Source organism: Colletotrichum jinshuiense, chromosome 6 (genome assembly GCF_051148585.1).
Source record: "Colletotrichum jinshuiense chromosome 6, complete sequence".
NCBI classification, from domain to species: domain Eukaryota; kingdom Fungi; phylum Ascomycota; class Sordariomycetes; order Glomerellales; family Glomerellaceae; genus Colletotrichum; species Colletotrichum jinshuiense.
Genome location: NC_139313.1, coordinates 1,926,366 through 1,948,303, shown reverse-complemented (window position 1 = coordinate 1,948,303; position 21,938 = coordinate 1,926,366). Strand labels below are relative to the sequence as shown.

General features: G+C 54.5%; 3 protein-coding genes across 3 annotated transcripts; 2 read left to right on the top strand and 1 right to left on the bottom strand.

The window, feature by feature from the left end:
- Nucleotides 1-883: 883 nt before the first annotated feature.
- On the top strand, nucleotides 884-3,031 carry EsH8_VI_000500 (RNA exonuclease; the record flags this gene model as incomplete). Its single annotated transcript, XM_083271753.1, has 1 exon — nucleotides 884-3,031. One exon carries the CDS (start codon nucleotides 884-886, stop codon nucleotides 3,029-3,031), a length of 2,148 nt encoding a protein of 715 aa, XP_083126927.1.
- A 723-nt stretch (nucleotides 3,032-3,754) lies between these two features.
- EsH8_VI_000499 (tetratricopeptide repeat protein) lies at nucleotides 3,755-5,740 on the top strand (the record flags this gene model as incomplete). Its single annotated transcript, XM_083271752.1, has 2 exons — nucleotides 3,755-3,928; nucleotides 3,983-5,740. The coding sequence occupies 2 exons, from the start codon at nucleotides 3,755-3,757 to the stop codon at nucleotides 5,738-5,740; spliced, it is 1,932 nt and encodes a 643-aa protein (XP_083126926.1).
- A 1,015-nt stretch (nucleotides 5,741-6,755) lies between these two features.
- EsH8_VI_000498 (Zn(II)2Cys6 transcription factor domain-containing protein) lies at nucleotides 6,756-8,766 on the bottom strand (the record flags this gene model as incomplete). The annotated part of the gene is made up of 4 exons (XM_083271751.1): nucleotides 6,756-6,801; nucleotides 6,920-7,118; nucleotides 7,246-7,843; nucleotides 8,026-8,766. The coding sequence occupies 4 exons, from the start codon at nucleotides 8,764-8,766 to the stop codon at nucleotides 6,756-6,758; spliced, it is 1,584 nt and encodes a 527-aa protein (XP_083126925.1).
- Nucleotides 8,767-21,938: the final 13,172 nt, after the last annotated feature.

The window sequence follows — 21,938 nt, the reverse complement described above, 5'->3', positions numbered from 1 at the left end:
CTGAGGAGAATCTGCGACCTCATTTCAGTGAGTCTGGGTCGCCTCAGGAGGACGACTTCAGCTCACTCGCCAAAGGCATGATCGACTGGTGGCCCACGCACTTGAGCCCAACAATCCTCTTACACCGGCGCAGGAAACTCCTTGAAGTTGGCTGCAGGATAGTAAGCAGACTGATTAGTCTCATTGTTCATCGTAGGCTACGCCAATTGGGATCCAGCTAAAATACAATTCAGTCACCAGGGTACAGGTCGCGCCCTTCTCAGGCTCTTGGGCAATTATATGGACGTCACCATTGACTTCGATTATTGGGTAGGAGTAGGTCGTTTCAATCTGAGCCAATCAGTTGGAGAGAAAAGTCCGTTAATTGTGCACAACATTGCAATCTCACTCAATGATGACTACGGTATCAAAGCTTTAGGGACATTGGTTATCATCGACGACGTGCTTGTGACCATGATTACTACTGTGTGCCCTGAAGTATTGCAACGAACATGAGTAGTTGTCCTGGTGTGAGCGAGAATTTCCGAGAACATCATATATTGGGCATAAACTAAATACTTCACTCGACAGGAGCACAAGGGTGAGTTTACGCTGCGACAGGAAACTGGTGAGCCTCAATGAGGTCCCTGGCTGGGATGGTCCTAGTGCTGACTGGGGTACCTTGCTTGTTTGCTTGCCTAGACCGTTGGAGTTTTATCTTATCTCAGCCCATGCCGATTGGCCCGCCCCGCAATGGACCCATAATTAAACTTCCAGATCAAGGGACTTTTTCCTAAGCTCCCGTCCGCCTGCGAAAAATCACCCAGTTGCAACCCCACTACCTCCCCTTCGCTGGGCAACCTCATTTCTTCCATTCTTGAGTTTCCAGTGACTGCAGAACGCAATGGGAAAGAATCGCAAAAACCGCTCGCGCGATATTGCCGACCAAGTGGCTGAGGCAGTCGCTGCTAACCAAGAATCCCGCGGCCTCTCAGAAACCGTTTCTCAACCCATCGAGTCGCTGGCTGAGAATGGAACCCGGAACGGCGAATCAGAAGTGCGCGAGAGCTCCTCGCAGTCCCAAAGCACTGGAAGTCTGAAGCGATCGGCTCCCGGCGATGACGACGACGACGGGGGATGGCAAAAGGTCGAGCGATCCAACAAGAAGCGCAAGAAGATCCCTCGCGAGGGCTCCAACAACTATCCCAGCATTTCCTTCTCTTCGAGTGCGAAGTTATTCTCCAAGATCAACCTCGCCATGCTTCGCGACCTTATTCTATACATATTCGCGGATGGAACAGGCCCCAATTGGGTCTCTGTTTCGCATCGACCGAACTTCAGAAAGATTGTTGTCTTGATGATACCTGGATTGGAGGAAGCTATGTTTAAGGAAGCGGTGAACTTTGACAATTACAAGTCCGGCACGGCTAGTGATCAAGACCGGATAGATACGACACCCGACGACTACTACCCTCGACCTCTCTCCGCCGAAAAATTGCCACTCGCGCTCCAGGGATTCGCCAAGATGTTCCCTCATCTATGGCCTGTTAAGGCGCCTGGCGACGACAAGTACATGAAGCTTCACTCGCCCATGGGCACGTTTCTGACCGCACCTACATCAAAGTCCAAAGATGACAGGAAAGGACCCAAGCCGGCAAGAGAGCCTAGTGGGTGGAAGAACGAGCGAACCCGCATCACCGAATTCCTTGCCTCGCTTGAAGAGCTGGAAGTTGCGGGCCACCTTATTCACCCAACGCTCATCAATAATGAGGAGAGAAGAGCTGCTTTTAAGGTCCCCGAGGGATGGGCTGTTTCGAAAGTGGAAAAGCTTGAAGACGGTGACGTGCCCGAGGCGGAGATAGAGCAAGGCAGCGTAACAGCCGGCCGAGAATGTCTGGCCTTGGACTGCGAGATGTGTATGACAGGCGAGAATGAATATTCCCTCACCCGTATCAGCGTCATTTCCTGGTCTGGAGAACTCATCATGGACGAACTGGTCAAGCCAGAAAAGCCCATCATCAACTACGTCACTCAGTTTTCCGGCATCACCAAGGAGATGTTGGAACCGGTGACGACAACCCTCAAGGATATCCAACAGAAGCTGCTCGACCTCATCACTCCACGAACCATTCTTATCGGACACTCGCTCGAGTCCGATCTAAAGGCCCTTCACTTCTCCCATCCCTTCATCGTCGACACCTCCCTTATCTACCCACACCCGCGAGGGCCGCCTCTCAAATCATCCCTTAAATGGCTGAGCCAGAAATATCTTAATCGCGAGATCCAAAAAGGTGGCGCCAACGGACACAACCCTATCGAAGATGCGCGTGCTTGTCTGGATCTTGTCAGACAGAAATGCGAGAAGGGGAAGATGTGGGGCGCATCCGACTCACAGGGCGAGAACCTGTTCCGGCGACTGGCCAGGGCCGGAACTGCATACAAAGCCCAGGGTGGTGAGGCAGGTGGTTTGGCAACTGGGAAGACCAGCGCCGCCGTGGACTGGGGTGACCCGTCCAAGGGGCCTGGTGCTGGAGCGACGTACCAAATCGGTTGCAAGTCCGACATGGACGTTGTCAACGGCGTGATCCGCGCTGTGAAGGGTGATCCAGACGGACTGGAAATTCCTGGCGGTGGCGTCGACTTCGTCTGGGCTCGCATGAGAGAGCTCGAGGCTTTGCAAGGCTGGTGGAATAAGAACCGAGTCGAGAGCGCTAACAGCGACGGTGGCCCTCCTGATTTTGACAGCACAAAGCTTGACAAGAGGCTTGGCAAGTCACCTCTTGAGCAGTGTTTGGCCCGTCTCTCGGCCCACCTTGAGGCCATCCACGACAGTCTTCCACCATGCACGGCTTTCATCGTATACACCGGCTCCGGCGACCCTCGCGAGATGAGCAAACTCCAAGCAATTCACTCGCAATGGAAGCGAGAGTACAACACGCCTGGAACGAAGTGGGATCAACTGTCAGTCAAGTGGACAGATGAGGAGGAGCAAGCCCTCCGTCGTGCTGTCAGAAATGCTAGACAGAGTATTGGCTTCATTGGTGTGAAATAGTCACCTAGTCAGAAAATTTTCCATGGAAATCCTTCTAGAGGTGCTTTTGAGAGCCCAGCTTCCGGCGCGCTGGCAATTGGCTGGATTCTGTACGCATATGGCACGTTTCAAGGGACTCTGGTTTTTATTTTTGTTTATTTTTTGAAGGGTCCATGTTTGAGGCGACTGAACAATCAGATCGGCATAGATACCCCTAGGTCATGGTATAGATAGGATACCCGCATAGAGGAGAAACTCATGGTCAGAAGGCAGCAAAACATGTTGATAAAAATCGAGTAACAAAGAAGCAGGGGGTGAGGACATCTCGATGCGTCGCACTCGGTGGAAACACATTGCTTCTCCCTGTACCCATGCACAGCTCACATGCCCGCTGCATCGGAGTTCTTGGTGAACCAGGGTCTGTTCTCTCCCCACCGTGGAATCGCCATGTGATTGGCTACCCCGCCTCCGGCTGCGGAGAAAGAAATCTACCGTTGCCAGGCCCAAGCCCCACGCCGGCCTGCCTCGGTATCTTCTCGGAGACGCAACTGCTCAACGCTGCCCAAATTACAAACCAACTGATCCCACCCCGTCCGTCTCCTCCCAACAACGAAGCACCTTCATTCTTGCCTTCACGCTTTCGAATACCAGGTCCTCGACTCCGAAACTGAGTGCTTTGATCAGTGCATTGATCATAGCTTCAGCAACCTCTGATTTTCTCGACACTGACTTGCGACCGTCAATATGTCGTTCCTTGGTGGTGGCGCAGAATGCTCAACTGCTGGCAACCCACTGAGCCAATTTCAAAAGCATGTCCAAGATGACAAGACTCTCCAGAGAGACAGGTTGGTGCAAAGAGGGCCAAATGGGCTCGCCGGCGGCTTCAGAAGTGCCGGCGCAAGCACTCCCCAGGACGAGGTAGACACCCCGCACTGCCGAACTTGTGGATCTGGGGGCTGACCGACACACCAGATGATGAACGGTTTCCTTAACAAGACTCCTGGACTTCAACAAGACCTTGCTATGCAGAACGGTGCTGTCCGCATAGACCCTGCCCAGGGTGTGCACCTTCGCGCGAGCTCGACATCACCGACATGGGCGAACGACTTCCAGAACCAAGGCGCCATGGAATCCGCTTTTAATGCGCCCCCAGGCACACAATTCAGCCCCGAGGAATTTGCGCGCTTCAGACAGATGAACCAGCAGCCGTCGTCAGCAAGAGCAAGCCCCATGCCCGGTCAGATGGGCCAGCAACAACCAAGAATGGGAATGGGAATGGGAATGAACATGGGCATGGGATACAACAGCATGATGGGCCAGTCCATGTTTCAACCCATGTACCAGCAACCCATGCAACAACATCAGGAGGATGTCAAGGGCAAGGGCAAGCTGGTAGAACTCGACGACAACCAGTGGGAGGAGCAGTTCGCGCAGATGGAGTTGCAGCAGAAGGAAGACGAGCAGTCCAAGGCTGCGGAGCCAGAGCTGGAGGAAATGGACAGAGCAATGCAGAGTGAGACAGGTTTTGGCGATTTCGAGTCAATATGGAAAGGTATCCAGGCTGAAACTGCGGCAGCAAGAGGCATGGTCGACGATTCGACATTCGACAAGTTCGACAGCGAAGACTGGGGCCCGGATTTTACGGGCATGAACGGCGACTGGGGCAGACTTGGCGATCCTGTGGTCGAGAACTACCTCTTCGAGGAGGACAACTTTTTCGGTGACGAGAAGAACGCTTTCGACGAGGGCGTGCGCATCATGCGTGAGGGAGGAAACCTTTCGCTTGCGGCACTGGCCTTCGAGGCTGCTGTCCAGCAAAACCCAGAGCATACCGAGGCTTGGGTTTACCTTGGCACGGCACAGGCACAGAACGAGAAGGAGACAGCAGCCATCCGAGCCCTCGAGCAAGCCCTCAAGCAGGACCCGAATAACCTGGCTGCCCTAATGGGTCTAGCTGTTTCCTACACCAACGAAGGCTACGACAGCACCGCCTATCGTACACTTGAGCGTTGGCTCTCGGTCAAATACCCGCAGATCATTGCGCCGAAAGACCTGCACCCCATGGCTGAGATGGGATTCACTGACCGCCAGCAACTGCACGACAAGGTCACCAGCCTGTTCATCAAAGCGGCACAGCTCAGCCCTGATGGTGAGCACATGGACCCAGATGTCCAGGTTGGACTTGGCGTCCTCTTTTATGGCGCTGAGGAGTACGACAAGGCCGTCGACTGCTTCACTGCCGCCCTCCACTCCTCCGAGCTTGGAGCCTCGAACCAGCAGGAGCAGCTGCACCTGCTCTGGAACCGTCTGGGCGCCACGCTCGCCAACTCTGGCCGTTCCGAGGAGGCCATCGCGGCGTACGAGAAGGCATTGAGCATCCACCCCAACTTTGTGCGTGCGCGGTACAACCTAGGCGTCAGCTGCATCAACATTGGCTGCCATGCCGAAGCCGCCTCTCACTTCCTCGCGGCGCTCAACATGCACAAGGCCATCGAGAAGAGTGGACGTAACATGGCGTACGAGATCCTCGGCGGCGGCGAGGGTTCTCGCGGCGGCACCAACACAGCCCAGCTTGACGAGCAAATCGACCGTATGACGGCGCAGAACCGGAGCACAACGCTGTATGACACATTGAGGAGAGTGTTTACGCAGATGGGTCGGCGGGACCTGGCCGAGAAGACTGTTGCGGGCGTCGACCCTGAGATCTTTAGAGGCGAGTTCGACTTTTAACTCCGGGTTGATGATGTATAGTAGCGAGATTTGATGCGTCAGGGATAACGCAGCCATGTGTTTGGGAAAGAAATCAATGAGACTACGCGTTTTACGAGCACATCTGCTTCGCAGTAGATTCACGTCCTATTCAGCTCTATTGAAATAGGACAAGACAAGACAAGATCATGAATCGAAAAGATTCCTAGATATTTGAATTTTCTACTCATTTGTGAATGGTATTGATGTATAAGACATGGATGTGAAAGGGGGGGCTTCCAAGGAATTGCCTTGGACACCTGGTGGTGACCAAAGCACGATGGCCGTTATGTTTACACCGTCTTCACCCTGGGCCTCGGTAATTATTGATGGACTGTATGACCGTGATGCAGACATGTTTTTGGAGCAGGCTATTAGAATGTAGAAAACTACGCCCGTTGAATACACTAAGAATTTACGTTCAAGATCTAGTACTGTAATTTGGACAGAGTAAATGAAATCGTGGCACTGGCTAACCAATATAGCATCTGGATTCCCCATAGCATGGGGTCTTGAGGAAGAAGAAAACAGCCTCTCGTTGTTTGCCCCGCGCCGTCCCACCCTGCACCGTCTGCTCATTCTCCTGACAAGCGACATAACCGACGATCCGAACCGCTAACCATACCAAGGCTGTGACTGAAAGAAACAATAAGAAAACCCAAAATCCGCACCATGTACCCACCCATATTTATCGATCTCTTTTATGTCTAGAGACTTCCTCCTGCGAGAAATTTCCGAGGAAAGCCTACCGTAGATGGGGCACAGCCTGTCGAGGCAGCGCTGCAAGAGCGAGGGTTACATTTCTCGTCCGCCAGGTGCTTGCTGGCGACTGATTTCATGCCGGACCGCCTTCAACTCCAAAACGCCGCGCAAACCGGCCGGTATTCATACAAACGAGTATGATGCAACCTAGCACTCACCGGATCTTGGAATGCAGAGACCGAGCGGGAGAGAAACTTAACCCTCGCTAGAACCTCGTACACCGGCCGAATCCACTTCAAACCTCAAGCATGAAATGCTTTGTCTCTTCTACGCCATAGTTCCTATACAACGCAAGACCCATTAGCCTCCCCAATTGCGCTGCCTGCTTACACAATCCACGTGCCTCCGCCGCATGTGAAGAGTAGGTATTAGGTAAATGGAGAAAGCAAAGAAACTCACATTGCAAGGAATACCCTCGCAAGGTCATCCACGTCCGCCGGCTTGGCCACCTTGGCGGCCTCCTGCACGAAAAAGCTGTTGACCACGAAGAGAGGCTTCTCGCGCCACGCCAAGTAAAAGGCCGGCGACGACGGCGCGTCCCAGAGGTGCTTGGAGAAGGTCCATCGGTGAGGGACGAGCCAATTACTAACGTCCGGTTCTTTTTGATTGACTCCTTGTCAGCTTTCCAAGGACTTTGCAGGCGAAAATAGAAGAGGTGTAAAAAAGACTGAAAAGAAAGTTCGATGTTGACAAAAGAGACGGGTTAGCAATATGGGGGAGCTCACCAACTTCACTAGCTGACTTGAGCATCTCGTACATGGACGTAAAGATATGCCCCATCAACACCGTCCGCCTCACGCACTCGTTGAAAACCCACACCTCCCAGGTCTTGGGCGACCTCGACCTCAGGGTAGGCTCATCCAACAAAGACAAGTCGTCGAGGTTATCCCTCAGCACCTCAACCTCCTTCAGCCACTTCAGCAACACACCCATGTCCCGCTCGCCCTGCGCCCGGAGCGCGACGTCGCCGTCGAAGCATCGCACCGCCTGCAGCAGCCACAGTGCCTGGGCCACTGCGAGCTTCTCGTGTCCCGTGAGCGACGTCGGCGCCTCCTTGGCGATCCTGAGGATCTCGGCCCCGCCCTCGTACATGGCGCGGAAGGCCCAGTCCTTGTTGACATCCGTCCGGGAGGAGTAGGCGGCGATGGCTGTGTAGGCGGCTATCAATGGCCGCGGGGTCTCGCGCGGGCTGCGGTAGAGGTGGCGGTGAAGGAAGGGGGTTGCCTTCGTTTGGGCGAAGGTAACGTGCACATTCTTCACGAACGTAACGAGGTGGCCGATCCGCGAGGAGGGCTCATGGACATGCCAAGGTTGGAAGCCGCCCTGTGGCTTCGGCATGAGCATCGATGAAAGAACATGAGGAAAGACAGGGGAGGAGAGGGGAGGGGAGGGGGAGGGAAGGGGGACAGCTTTAAGATGGAAGAAAGTTTTCGGGGATTCAGTGCGGTGGAGTTTTGACATTTCAAGTAAAGGGAACGGTGAAAAGGGAAGAGGCAGAGACTTACACACATGTCCCCCAGGTTTTCAGCAAACATGGTTAACTGCGACACCTCGGGTGCCGTGGTCTTGGGCACCGGGTGAGGCAGCGGCGTTTCCCACAGCTGTATCTCGGCACCTGTCACTGGGTCCGCGTTGAGGAAATCCATGACCGAGTTGAAGTCAAACGACGTCGTGGTAGCATCCAGGTTGATGTTCAGCGACGACGATGGCGGCGCGTTGCTGCTGTCGTCCATGTCATCGGTCACGAGCATTGTCGGGAGGCCGCTGTCCAAGTACGATGATGACGCTGGCGTGGGAAGGTGATGTTGACGCAGGAGGTGGTCATTGTCGAGGGTGTTAAAGTCAAAGGAGGGAATGCCGCCGGTGCTTCCACCGCTTCCGCTCTCTTCGATGTCCATAGCCTGTAGGGGGCCGTCTTGGCCGCTGCCAACACCTTCCGCAGGGGATGTGTCGTAGCTACTGGCAGTGGCGGCAGCGGCAGAGACGGGGGGCAGGTTCTGGTACACGCAGGAAAAGTTCTTCTCAGCACAACGGGTGCACCGTGGGGTCCGCTTGTCGCAGCGACGCTTGCTCCTTACGCAGGCGTTGCAGCTCTTCTGGCGGGACTTGTCCGCAGCATCCGCCAGCTCGCTCATATTCAGGTCGGCGGCGGACATGCTCTGGTCCTTGGCCTTCTCTGTCTTTCTTTTGTGGGTATGAGAGGCTGATAGATGGGTCGGTACGGCGAGAGGGATCCGATTGACCATGAGGGTCTTTGGAAAACAATACGATATGAAGATTTCTCGATACCTCCAACAAGAGAAGATGGCCTGGCCTCTTGTTGCCCTGCTAGATGAACAAGGCAATCGGCTTACGTGGTCTCCACCCTTGTCTTTTTCCCCCCCCCTTCTCTATTCCTTCGTTGCTCACTACTTGTCAGTGCGTTGGTCAGACGTGGGGGTTGCAGAGTGCTGGAAGGGTGTCAAAGTCGGAGCGGTCGGAGGTTGCAGGAGCGGAGTGGTGCAAACTCCGCTCCGCGCGAGCCCAAAGTCCACGTCTCTGCGGCCCCACCCGGCCTCGTGCCGCCACATGCAAACCCCAAACTCCGCAACGGCGGCCAAATTCCTCGCCCGCGGAGCCGAGCGAATTTCAAGTCCAAGCAGCCCCCTCCCCGTCTTTCACTGGGGGACCTCTGCTCGAGTATGCCACCAGAGAGCAGCGGCGAATCAGCCGTCTTTGCCGATCTGAAATCACATCGTCGGTTGCCACCTCTTTCCGCCACGTCCCAGCTGCTCGGTCGCAGCCCCCTCGCCCGTCTACATCTACGTCCGTTTGCGGAAAAAGAGACCTCTACTCTCCTGAAGCCAAGCCATCAAATCCGGCCAGCTCAAAGGAATTGATATTCTTCAAGCGAGTCAACCAACGTCAAGTGATTCAAAACCTCACCTTCCTCCCTTTCCTCCCCTCCCTGTTCATCGTGCGGTCAGTATGCTCGAATACCCCGAGTCAAGCTTCCGTTATCGTCAACTTGCATTGCCGCCTCCCCCGGTCCGCTTGCAACAGAGGTGCCCCAGGATGCGCGTCATTTCCATGACGAACCCCTCGACCAAACAAATAACCCATAGACCAGCCGAGAAAGACTGGACAACTCGGACCGAGGATCATCTCCATCATCGCGATCCGAGTTAGGGGCCGCTTTCGGAAAATGCCAACTAGCCCAACTCCACCAGGTGTCCAATGCCTTTCTTCACGGACCGCAGCGTCCACGCCTTCGCGTGTGCCCGCCACCACAAGAAGAGCACCGGGGTTTATCGCTAATCCCATTCCTACCTACTGGCGTGCCTGCCGTTGACAAGAACTTGTTTTTAAATATAAAAAAAAGGTTAAAAAATAAAACTCGGCACGGGCTCGCCGTATCCTCCTCCACGGGCCCCGGCGGCTGGGCTTCCCTCCATCAGCCTTCAGCTGGCCGCCCCATCCAGATCCAAGCACCAACTCTAACCCCATGTTACGCGCTTCGCTTAAACCCTCGCTTAATCGCAGCCGCAGACGGCGCGGCTTCAAGCTTCCTCGAGTCCGTTGCTAGCAAGGCTGGCCCGGCCGCAGCGACCTCCACAGCACCGGGGCCTAGATTTGGGTTGAAGTGTCTCTCCTTCGTCACCGCACATATCCCACCACCTTCACTAAAAGGATGGTAAGGTTAGGCTAGCTGGTCCCAACACAATGGAATATCATAAGACCAAGCGGAGGGCAGGCACAGCCAGCATCGTGGACACCCCTTCGCGCACTTGGCCATGTACACTTGGATCGGGCACAAACGTATCCCTAACCGAAGGGGAAAAAACGCAAGAACGGAACCCGCTCCCGCATGCAGCACACAGACCTGAGTCACGAGATGTGGCACGACTGGAGCCACGACGAAGTGCACTCAACCTGGTTTACACGCGAGATTTGAAGGAAAGAAGGGAAAGGCATAGGCACTACCTTAGCTCCCGTACCCGCACCCGCGCACTTCCCTCTCCGAGACAAGCAGGCGCCCGTCCATCAGACGAGGAAAGAGAACCGGCAAACGCCGTACGAGGGGCGGCTTTGAGGCAGCCTGCTTGTCTGGTGACTAGGAGACAGGGCAAAAGGGGCCTGCGTAGCGTTACGCAATACGGCCGAAATGGGGCGCGACGGCGGGGGGCATGGCCACCCGTCCATCCTCTCCCCTGGAGACGGTAAGTCCAGTGAAGCCACGAGATCAAGATGCCTAGACAGCCGAGAGGAGCGGGTATCCCAAATCAGCGATGGCATACATACCATTTCTCCAGCCCAGACGCCAATGTCGTCGCGTCAAGCCCCTCCTCTGGGACGCCCCCTTTCCAACCTGCACTAGATTTCATGAGTTTATCCATGGGTAAGATAATCAGATGAAGAAACCCTTCGTGGCGGGCCGGGACCGAGAGCCAGCGGCAACAAGGCGGGGAGATGAGGCAGGCGCTGTTGAGGACGGACCTCTGACGGGACCACCGCCTGTGCCCGGTGGCTGATACCGACCGGCGCACAGGCCGGTGGCCCAGGAGGGGGCATATCTCTTATGGTATTACTGATCACAATCTCCCTGACCAAGCTCCGGATCGCCCACGGGTCGTACATGCACCCACTTGCCTGGTGGGAAGCAGATGAGAAACGCCAGGCATCCCCGTGCCACGGGGCACATCTTGAACCGCACCAGAGAGACAGACTGGTGGCGGCCGGCCTTGGGATTGGCTCCTGTACCCGATTCCCGAAAGCTGCAAAGGTAACCACGATGCCCCGTCCCACCGAGGCACATATCGGGGATGCTTTCCCCTGGTTACCGATGACTTGGAAGAGAAAGGGATCTGCATCTGGGCGACATGCCGGCGGATGGGTGTGTGCCACGCACTCAGACTCAGACTATTTCAGCTGCGGGCAGCCGGGAGGGCACGACGCCACGAGGTGATGAGAGTATTAAAAAAACGAACTGCAAACAGGTTTTTGTTCCACAATTCACTGTCATGTCTCAGACCTTTCCAATATGTGATTTGTGGCGGGCTCCAGTACATATTGAGATGTGCACACGTTTTCCTTTATGCCGGCCAACCGCCCCCTCCCACCTCCTTGAGGTTATCCTTTTTTTTTCTTCCTTGCTAGGCACAATCAGTGATATATCACACCGCCCCTGTTCCAGCCTCTCACTAGAGTCCAAGCCGACCAGCAGGTGTGGCTGACAGGTACGAGCTGCGGATTAGTCCTCGGCCATGAGGGCGCAGAGACCGTCTCTTGTGACTGTCTCTTGCAGAAGCCGGAGCAGAATGGTAGGAAGAATAGAAAGAAAAAGAAAAGAAAAAAAGTCCGGGCTGCCCTCAGTTCCATGCAGAAGCAACAGTCTGCGATTAGGACATCTCATTTGTCGCTCGATCGATCAAAGAAACCACCTCCCCATCGATAAGCCTCACGGGGGTGGTTGCTGGAGCGGACCGAACGCTGCAAGGTGACGCTGTGCGGACAGACGGCCCCCCCTCCTCCATCCGCCCCTCGTCGCAAGACGTAGGTGCCTTTCCCCGGCGTCATCAGGAGACCCCACTGACCCGCTACGAATTGACTTCCTGGTAACGAAGGCTCTCTTGCCTGCGTATTTCCTCACCCCCCTTCGAAGCCATGGAATTCGGTCGATTGGAGGCCTACCTGCAGCCGCTTTGAGACAGCTGGAATTGCATGCGGCGCAACCTTCACCGACTCAGTGTGTGTGTATCCCCCAAAAACACGAGTCGGCGGCGGGGAGGGGAGGGGGGAAATAGACTTGTTTCGCTGGCATGGCTGCCCCTGGTTTGTTCACTCTGTGTAGCTCGCATTTCAACCGCGGGCGGCCCCCCGAGATCCAAGTCGATGGGCCACCCTGATCGTCGGTTGCCCTGTGCTCCGTGCTGGACTGCTCACTCCAGGGATTGCAAAGCTACCCGGCGTAGATCATCGGTCCAGGCAACCACCGGCCTGTGCCATCAATTGCCGTTGGCAAACATGGAGCAGACCGGGTTGCTGTTCTTGGGGCAGGCTTTCGTTGAGCTTCTTAGCCAGGGGCGAAAAAACACTCCCTTCAAAGAACATGGTTTCTCCAGAATGGAATCAACGAGTCCTGCACGCCTGGTCCGCGTGGGGCGCAGAGTTAAGCAACACGCCATGGTTTGACCGTTTGGCCCATCGCTTGCTGTTTTCGACGATGCGTGAGACATCGTCTGACAGTCGCGAGGACAAAAGCCGTTGACGGCGTGTTTGGCGCCTATGCGGCTACCCAAAATCCTGATAGTTGCCCTCGACTGATGCGTTGCTAGGGTTTGGGGGTTCAACGGTGACAGCAAGTGGCCAGCGGGCCAGCGGCGGCTGGAGTGTCCCTATGAGAGCAGCAGCAGAATACCTCCTCAAACCAGCCTTTGGGGCGAGCCACCGTGCAGGGTAGGTGCCCGTCTGAGAATCGGGTTGGATGCGGTGCGTTGTATGGGTTGAAAGCTTGAAGCTTAGATGGCGAGCCAACCCCCAAGTATCGGTACATGATCGTTTCGTCTGAACTTTATGGTACGCCCGTGCTTGGGCACATCGGTAGGTGCGGCGGGCAACGGCCCGAACTCCAAGTCTCGTCTCACACACATGTTTGTCTGCCGCAATGGCTTTTTTTTTTCGTTTTTCTTCTTCTTTTTGGGCTGGCGCCAGCTCGCAAAACCAATCAATCTTCAGAGGCCCAGGTGCCTCTAATTACTGTAGGCGCTGGAGGAGCCAAGGGAGTGCGCGGGGGCAGGTAGTTTGCCCATGCTTTGTTTCTTTGGCCGAAGCTGCAGGTGCTAGCAACCATCTGGTAAAACCGACGGCGCTTTTTTCTTTTTCTTCTACTTCTTCCTAATGGCGCTAGGAGTTTACTCCGGTGGCAAGCTCCAATGCACCTTGCACAGGCGGAACCTGCCGCGAATCTTATACTGGCGTCGATTGTACCAGAGCCCTGGCCATTTCCCCATCACACCATAAACTCCGACATTTGACTCAAAGAGTTTTGCTCGTACAACGGGTGGTGGAACACAGTGACTTTAGGATTGTGTTAATCAGTAGCCGAAGAGGGTCCAGCTTGGTCCCTGAGTTGAAAAGCCACTTCGAGGCTCCAAGATTGGGTTCCCTCAATTTGGTGCCTCTCCCCGGAAGATGAACAGGTGAGCACAGCGTTTGGTGATGTGAACTCAACCCCACATCGAGTCCTTCCACGTAACCTCATTATGCATGGATTTGTTGGAATAAACCACCGAGATAGGCGGAAATCGAGGTAGCGCGATGAACGACGGGAGGCTTTCCGAAGTGTGACGGTGGGGAGAGGGCGAGGAGATGAAGGACGTCGTAATGCGCATGAGGGTGAGTTGAGGGTGAAGGACGGGTTTGCAGTGTTACCGCAGTTTCTCAAGACTTTCATTGAGTACAGTTGGCAGCACCATCCTTGATGTCTCCATGATTTCATCAAGCTCGAAGCTTGGTTGCAGTCGAGATCTCGATGTCGATAACTCCCCGGCCGTACATGGTACGGTGCTAGCTGATCCAAGACATGGAGATTTGGCACCATTGGGTCCCGGAACTTGGCGACGGGCCTTTGGGGACTTGTATGTCGATATGCTCGTCGAGTCAAGTGTAGCTGCCCGAAAAAAGATATTACTTACCACTGACCGGATCTCGATGTGGAAGCACGAATAACTCAACGGCTCGGGCGGAATGGGAAGCTGCTTTGGGCCGCCATTTCATGTCGAATATTGATACCGAATTGGGCCCAAAAGCTTTACTTTTTCTTTCTCTTCTTCTTTTTGTGTAAGGAATCGACAGCCGTCCGTGCCAACGGTCAGCCACGCGCTGAATGTGCACCGTGGCGCCAGGGCTTTGGCTTGATAACATCCACTCTCATCAGAGATTCCGAGCCAAGCTGATGCGTAGAAAACCTGCCAAGTTTTGTCGAGACCGACTGAAGCAGTATTCTCTCACCCGCCACTAGTACGTGACTGAGACATGAGCAGACCAGCACGCGGACTGGCTGGGCCAATGGGATTCGCTTTTCTGTGCGGATAGAACTCCCACAAAACACCCCCAGGAATCCTGTTGATTCTCGGTGACACGCGGACTTGAGCCAAGTGAGATAACATTGTGCAACCAAGTTGGTTAGGATGCCAACTGCGTCTGCGTCACCTTTGGTCGGGACTTGATTTTCGTTGTGCTAATTCTATGGGCGGTGTCTGGCTTCAAGCTTAGGAACAGTGGTTTGATAAACCTGTTGCAGACATGTTTACTTTCATCCATGCCCCGGTGGCTTTGATCCAAATGCGAACGTTCATGAGCACTCTCGGACAGCATGGCGATGTTGATGAAACCCAAATCACGTAGAGAAAAAAAAAGGAAAAAGCCAAATTCTCCTTTTTGCTGGGCCGGCTAGAATGCCGGCCTGTAGCAAAACTCAAAGCAATGTGCTCCTATGACGATCTTCCCGATCGGTAGATGTCCCCGCCACAACGATTCAATGTGGATGAAAACGGACCTTGGCCGACCAAGTGATCCTGTCTTGCGAGGCGCAAGGGTCCAGGGGCGGCTCTGTGTCGGCCAAATACAGTACCAATAGATTGTCCGAGCAAGGCTTTGCCTGTCCATCTGAAATCTCCCACGGGCGACCCTGATCTGAGGCGGCAATCACGACTCGCTACAACTCGTGTCCAGGGTTTGACAGCGATGGGCTCACGGGCCACGAGCAAAGGAGGCCACATGTCCAAATTCGACGAACTGTGTGGAGGCGGCAATGAATGGCCTTTCCTTGGAGTGCGGGGGATGCTCAGCACCAGTGCTCTGGGGAAGATGTCAATTCCTATTGGAAGTGGTGTGTATGTGCCCGTATCAAAATTCTGTGCATTGTCGACGGTGTCCAAGTAGCCGGAAACCAATGCCTTGCCTGGACAAACTGGGCAATGGCCCTCGGAGGCCAGAGCAGGGTTGATCATCAATGCCGTATGCTGTATCCGGGCTAATGCAGCGTGGAAATTCATCGCTTTCATATGCGAATCGTTGATACAGGGTCGGCCTGCTTAAGCAATCCTAAAGACCTCGTCGCGTCTTGACGCATGTTCTCTGGTGAGAGATTCATGTTTGCTTGTTTGCTGTTTCTATGCAGTCCGAGACGTGGCTACCACCTGCAGTGTAACGGGCCTCACTATTGGGTAGTGTTGAAATGATCAAATAGCAGCAGTTCCTTCATCGTCCTGGCGCTGTTCAGTCCACCATCCTCACGACTATATTTTTTTCCTTGGGTGGGGAGGGGGCTTGGGGCTTGATGGACGAGAATCCGGCGTTGTGACTTGGCATGGGACAAGGGAGGGGGAAACATGTTAATATTGCCCCGAGAATGGATGCTGGCGCGGCGTATTTATTGTACATGTATAGACGTGGTGTGGTGTGTCCTTGCCGGAGGGATGTACCCCGGGAGTTGGCAACCGCCCAATGCGCTCGGTCAGAATGAACGGCAGCGAAGATCCTACACTGGCAGGTGGGAGAAACGTGGCACACGAATCTGAGGAACCGATGGGCCGTCACACGGGCGGAAAGGCAACGCAGGGAGCCTTTTCCCACCAACCCAGAGGTCAGACCCCGCACCCCTCTTCTCCCAAGAACGTAACGACGACTGTGGCAGACGAACACAGATACTTGCGGAACATAAGTCTACTGGAGGTGTGCGGATAGGCCAACACGATGTGCCTCGTATGCATCGATGACTGCATTGACCAGCGTACTGTGCAGAGCCAGCCTGGATAGTCTCGTCCAGTACGGTTAATCTGTCTCATTTTTTGGTCCAGGTGGAGAGAAATGTCTAGGAAATAGCGCCGCCGGATTCCTCTCGTCGTGCCTCCACGTGGGACGACTTACATTAACCCACTTTTTTGCGTTTAATGATGATGTACAAGGTGTCGCATCCTGGAGATGGTAAGCGACAGGGGAGGGGGGTGTGGGTTGTTCTGTAATACACATGAGGAAGGACCTTTTGAAGCGCGTGCTGCATAGCGAACTTCACAAACAATCGGGGGCCCAGACAGGCTTGGAATTGTACCCGGTCATTGTAGCATTACTTGGGCAACATGCGGACGCTGCCCTTGAGGGTAATTGTTGATGAGGGATGCATGTTCTCGAAAAGCCTGCTTTTGAATATTCAACGCTACACGCAGTATTTGTTGTTCAGCTTCGGAAAAGCCTGGCGGCATAGCACAGATGGGATTCGTTGTGATTTTGGGCACTAGGCTCGCCGATCATTTCTTGGGACGCTCCCGGGGCCAGTGGAGTCTTCTTCTGGGAACTTGACTCGAATGCTGATATGATTTGTTACATCCTCTCATACGGGAAGGGAAATGGAGAAGTGACAGCGGGAAGTGAGCGTGCGGCGTGTAAAGGGAGCTGGGACTTGGACGCCTGCATACTCCTCGCCTCTTCCCGATGACGGTAATGCTGCTTGGTAGCCATCAAGATGTTAACTAACTCGACCCAGATATTAGCTCGACGCATTGTGGCAGAATGGTTCTCATCTGTCAACTCAATCAATATGTCTCTCGTACTACCGATCACAGGAAGAGGCATCATTCTCTTTTTGTTTGGTCGGTCTCTCGGAAAACATTTAAATATCATCGATGTCTGGGGCTTGACACAATTTCGGCATGTTGGCAGCCGCGGAGAAATGATGATTTCCGAGTCAGGCGAAACGTGACAGTCTGTCAGCAGTGGACAGTCGCCTGGGAAAGGGGAGTTGGTTGGCGGCTCACCCCTGTGAGTGCAAGGCCCTAGGCTGCTGTACGTCCAATCCCAAGTAATGTCGTCGGTAGAAGTCGACAGCGCCAGCGGCCCTGCTGAGCGGGCTTGGTCGTTTCGCATTGGTCCCTTGGCTGCATTGCCGTGCTCTGCGTGCTGTAGTTGTGCTCGCCACGCGGGCGATATGCGGTTATGTTACTGTCTTGAAAATACCGATCCAGGTCGAGTTTCAAATCGGAGATAGTCGATGTTAGATCACCGCAACTGTAACAAAAACAAGTGTACGCAGGGTGCGCTCATTTGCCGTGAATAATCAAGCATCCATTTGCCGAACGTATTTCACAAGGCTCTTGCTGGTTGTGATGTCAGGGGAGGGGGCTCCAACATAAAAGTTTTGCAGAACTCAGGCCGGCCACCTGATAGCTGGCAGAGGGCGTTGGCACGCTGCGTTGACCCATGTACAGGATTTATCTCAAAGTCGGGTTTGGAAGGCTGCTCGCGGGCGACCAGTGCTGTGCAATATTTCCTTTCCGGTGGCAGCAGGGCGGTTCACTTACAGCTGGAGGACTCGACAACGATGGTCGACCATGTACTGGGACTTTTCAGGCGGTTGTCAAGATGAAGGGGTATCCAAAGAACTAAGAGGGTCCAGAACGGCAATACCGAGATAGGGGTTCGTCAGCAGACAGGCAAGCCCCGAGCTCATTGTTTATTTTGGTGCATGGTGTCGATCACTTCCTCTCTTTTTCTTTTGGCAGTGTCTGTTCGAGTCAAAGTGGTCGAGGGCAGTGCCGGAAGAAATCTGGGCAGACCCGGCGGTTTGGCTGCCTGGATGTCCAAGTTCAACAACAACAACGTGGCTGGCGGACAATATTGTGTGCATGCAAACATGTGGCATACGGCGATGGATACTGGTTGGATTATGGCGCAGATTGACGTCGTTGGGCGAGGGCACGACACCGCGTTCGGTCTTCTGATAGATAGTGTGAGGTCTTGAGGATTATTGGCCACCAAGTTGGTGTGTATGGTTGGCAGAAAGGGAGCGGGGGGGATCGAGAGGCGAAGAAGCAGTGATCGACGGCCAGCCTTCGTGCCGGAGGGATTGCGGCAATGGTAAAAGGGTAGATCTTATGCCTACATAATAGGTTGCCATGTCGAAGTTGCAAAAGGTGGAAACTGGCACACTGGTTGGGCCTGTAGGATGTCAAGTGTTTGACCGTCAAGCAGTGAGAGGGGGGCAGCGGTGGGCTTGCTTCGGCAATGTGGTCGAGGGTGGATGAACCCTGTGATGATTGCACTGAGGCACAAGTGCTTGGCCGCTGGGTGCAAGAATGTTAGGAGAGGAGACAAGAAGGCACAAAAGTACCTTGGCTCGTGGGAGAAGGTGGCGTTGCATGTACCTCGTCCGTACTCGGTACAAGGCTCACGTGGTTATCGGGAGATCGCGCATTGCAGGAGCGACGGAAGGGAAATCTTGCTAGGCTGGCATGACATGGTACACTACATCAGAAGAGGTACCGCCCTGCGTGTTTGTGTGTAGACTTGGGCAGCTAATTAGCACAGATACCTGCCTCGCCTGATGGGGTGTAGTTAGATGGGGCCTAAAAAAGGCCAGCAAAGAAGTACGGAAGGATGGACGCTGGACTCATGTATGTGGGCAACAACTGCGAGGCCCCTCCTCCTTCTCGGGCCAATCCAATCCAATCAATTCCAATGCGGATGGGGCTGTGTGAAGAAGAGCAGCAGCCACAAGTGACGGAAATGCAAAGGCGCCTGAAAAGGCACTGTTTCCTTTGCATCTCACGTTCACGTCACGCCGCCGAGGTACGTTCCTCAGAAGGCTGGACGCCCTGGACCTTGCCTGCACCGTGCCGCTACACTGCGAGCTGAGGCCCCCACATGCTCCCCCTTCCTGCCCAGCCGGCCAGCCCAGGGCACCGTGCCCATCTCACTCCACGTCGTTCGCCTTGCACATTGCACAGACAAACTGACTCCAGGCCCGGTACGTACCTTGCGAGCGAGGGAAGCCCCAGCCTGGAAGGTAACGGAACGTTGCCCCACACCTGCCAGCTGAAGGGCAGCTGCCGGCGATTCCCTCTTGGGTTTTCTCATGTCCTCATCACCGGCTGTCTTCCTTTGTGTACACCTTGCCAATACGGACTCGGCCGGAGACACCCCAAATCAATACAGTCGAATAGTCCAAATATGCAAACCCTAGCATCAATTAGATTCTGGTGTGCTTGGCATGCCCATGTTGACCCGTTATAACGCTGCATCATCAGCGATTGCCTGATGGACGAGCAGAGGGGAAGGGAGAGAGACAGAGGGAGAGAGAGAAAGAGAAAGCGAGAGAGAGATTCGAGCAAGCAAAAAAGGGAAAAAAAGCTTCCCCCACTTCGCACGAGGCCCCCATGTCAGTACCTGGGAGCTAGCGCTTCCCCCCAATCTTTCGACACACACCGGGGCACGCCTCTCCCACTTTTTCGCTGCCGCCGCCTTCAAGCCCAGCCACTGAGGCGCGGGCCTCACCTGTTCCGGGCTTGCATGTCAACTGTCGTCCAGTTGGAGAGGACGTCCGTACGGATACAGCGCAATATCCATGAGCCATGTCTCAACCCGCCGGACGTTCCAGATGCCAACACTACCATGTCGTAGCAAAGGCAGCAACTGCGGATGATTCAAAAGGTCGTCAAGTGATTTGGAAGCATTGAATCAGAAGGGGCCGCCAACGTGGGTTGTTGATTGTCTTGCATGCCACAACACCAACGCTAATAACAACCAGCATCGAGGCACGGGGACCTGCCCATGCTCCAACTCTTACCTTGCTTTCCTCGATACGTCTTCGATACTCGAGGTGACGACGGCCGGGACGAAGTAGGTATGTTGACGATCAGATGCTGAATGGAATGACGCATATGGTCTCCATCCGCACCTGCGTAAATCGCTACCCGACCAGTGCCAACTAATGTTTCATCGACCAACACAGTGTATTCACAAGATCCATTTATGCCCACAACCACCCTTTGCCATGAGGATTAATCCGCCGGAGAAAAGATTAACTGGCATGCGTGCCTGCCTGCCTGCCTGCCTACTCACGGCTCTTTGTTGAGCAATGCGTTGCATCACATCCATGAAACCAAACAAAACATCACCTGCTGGTGTTCGTCATTCAACATCGCCGCCAATTTTACGTCGCAGAAAGTGCTTCTTGCAATGGTCCGTCCAAATGCACCCGCACATAAAACGATTAAAATAATCGGAATAATAATAAAGGTAGTGGGGTGGTTATCGAGACACATTTCGGCAGCATCTGGGAGTTGCCTTCTGTTTTTGGCCGTCTCTGTTGGTTTGCCCAATTCAACTTCTCTGCTGGGGGGGTTTCTTTTCCTGCTTTTCTTTATTTCCATCTACCCAAATGTATAGGTCCTGTCTACGACTTACGTCTCCTATCTCTCTCTGAGCCAAGGCAATTGGCCCAAGGGATGGGGGTAACCATTTGGTAGCACGGATTGACGGGATCCTCGCAGAAGCTGTACCGCATGGAATGCACATGGGACCGATCGGCTTAATCCAGTCGCTTGGATTCTCTACATGGCGGGATGGATCCGTCGCCCACGAATGGACGTGCACATCGCCCATCGCCCATCGCCCGTCGCCCAGCGCAAACGGTGCCGCTCGCAGCCTGTTCCCAGCCCGGTACGCACGAGGCAAACACCCGAAGCCCAACTCGAGTTGCTTTGGTCGCTGCCAGCTCCGCACGCGGCTACCACGCCATCTCACGCCTGGTTAATTGTGCCCACCTCCATCATTTTCCATACTAGTGTGCATTTCATGTCATGTACCGTCGTCAAGTAACCTTTGGTCTCCTGCCTGAGGACAAGCGGCTTCTGACTACTTGTGGCCCGCCTTTGTCCGACATCATCAACCGCCCTGGCCTCTGGCCGACTGGGATGACGAGAAACGCCATCCTCTTCCGTCTCGTCCCCGAGGCCGGGGCATCATCCGTTGGCTGGCAGCCCTGTTCTGCCTTGCAAGAGTCCTTTCCTTCGGTGAGGAAAGGGGTTCGGTGATGAAGGGACCCTGGCCTTCAGATTTTTAAACCCCATTGACATCGACCACTGCCATGTATCCTCCACCATTCTACATTGGATCGTCCACGTTCGACATCTCAAGCCGGAAGATCCCTCACTCGCACAACCGGCCTAGGCATTGTCGGCGCTGCACACAAACAACCCTGCAGGGAGCGACAGCTGAGCGCCAAAGGAACAAGCTATAGCGTTTCTTCCCATTCGTTGGCTGGTCCGCCGCTCGCCAATTATACCGGCACTACATGTCATTGCACAAAATCTACGGATACACCATCTCCGACTATAAACAACGTATGGGGGAAATGTACCGCACAAAGCATCATCGAGACCTCGGCCTTTACATAGTACTGCCCGCTGGAATTCATGACCGGCCCGTTTATCGTTCTGCCTGGCGCCCAAGGTTTCTCAACCACAGTACAACGCGGGCCGGCCTACTGACGCCTGCCATGGTATCCGTTCTGGCGATCATGTTCCGGCTGTGAACAACCCCAGCATTGGAATCTGATTCAGGGACCGGATCGGCTCCCGAGTCTGGACCTTGGGGGTGACGC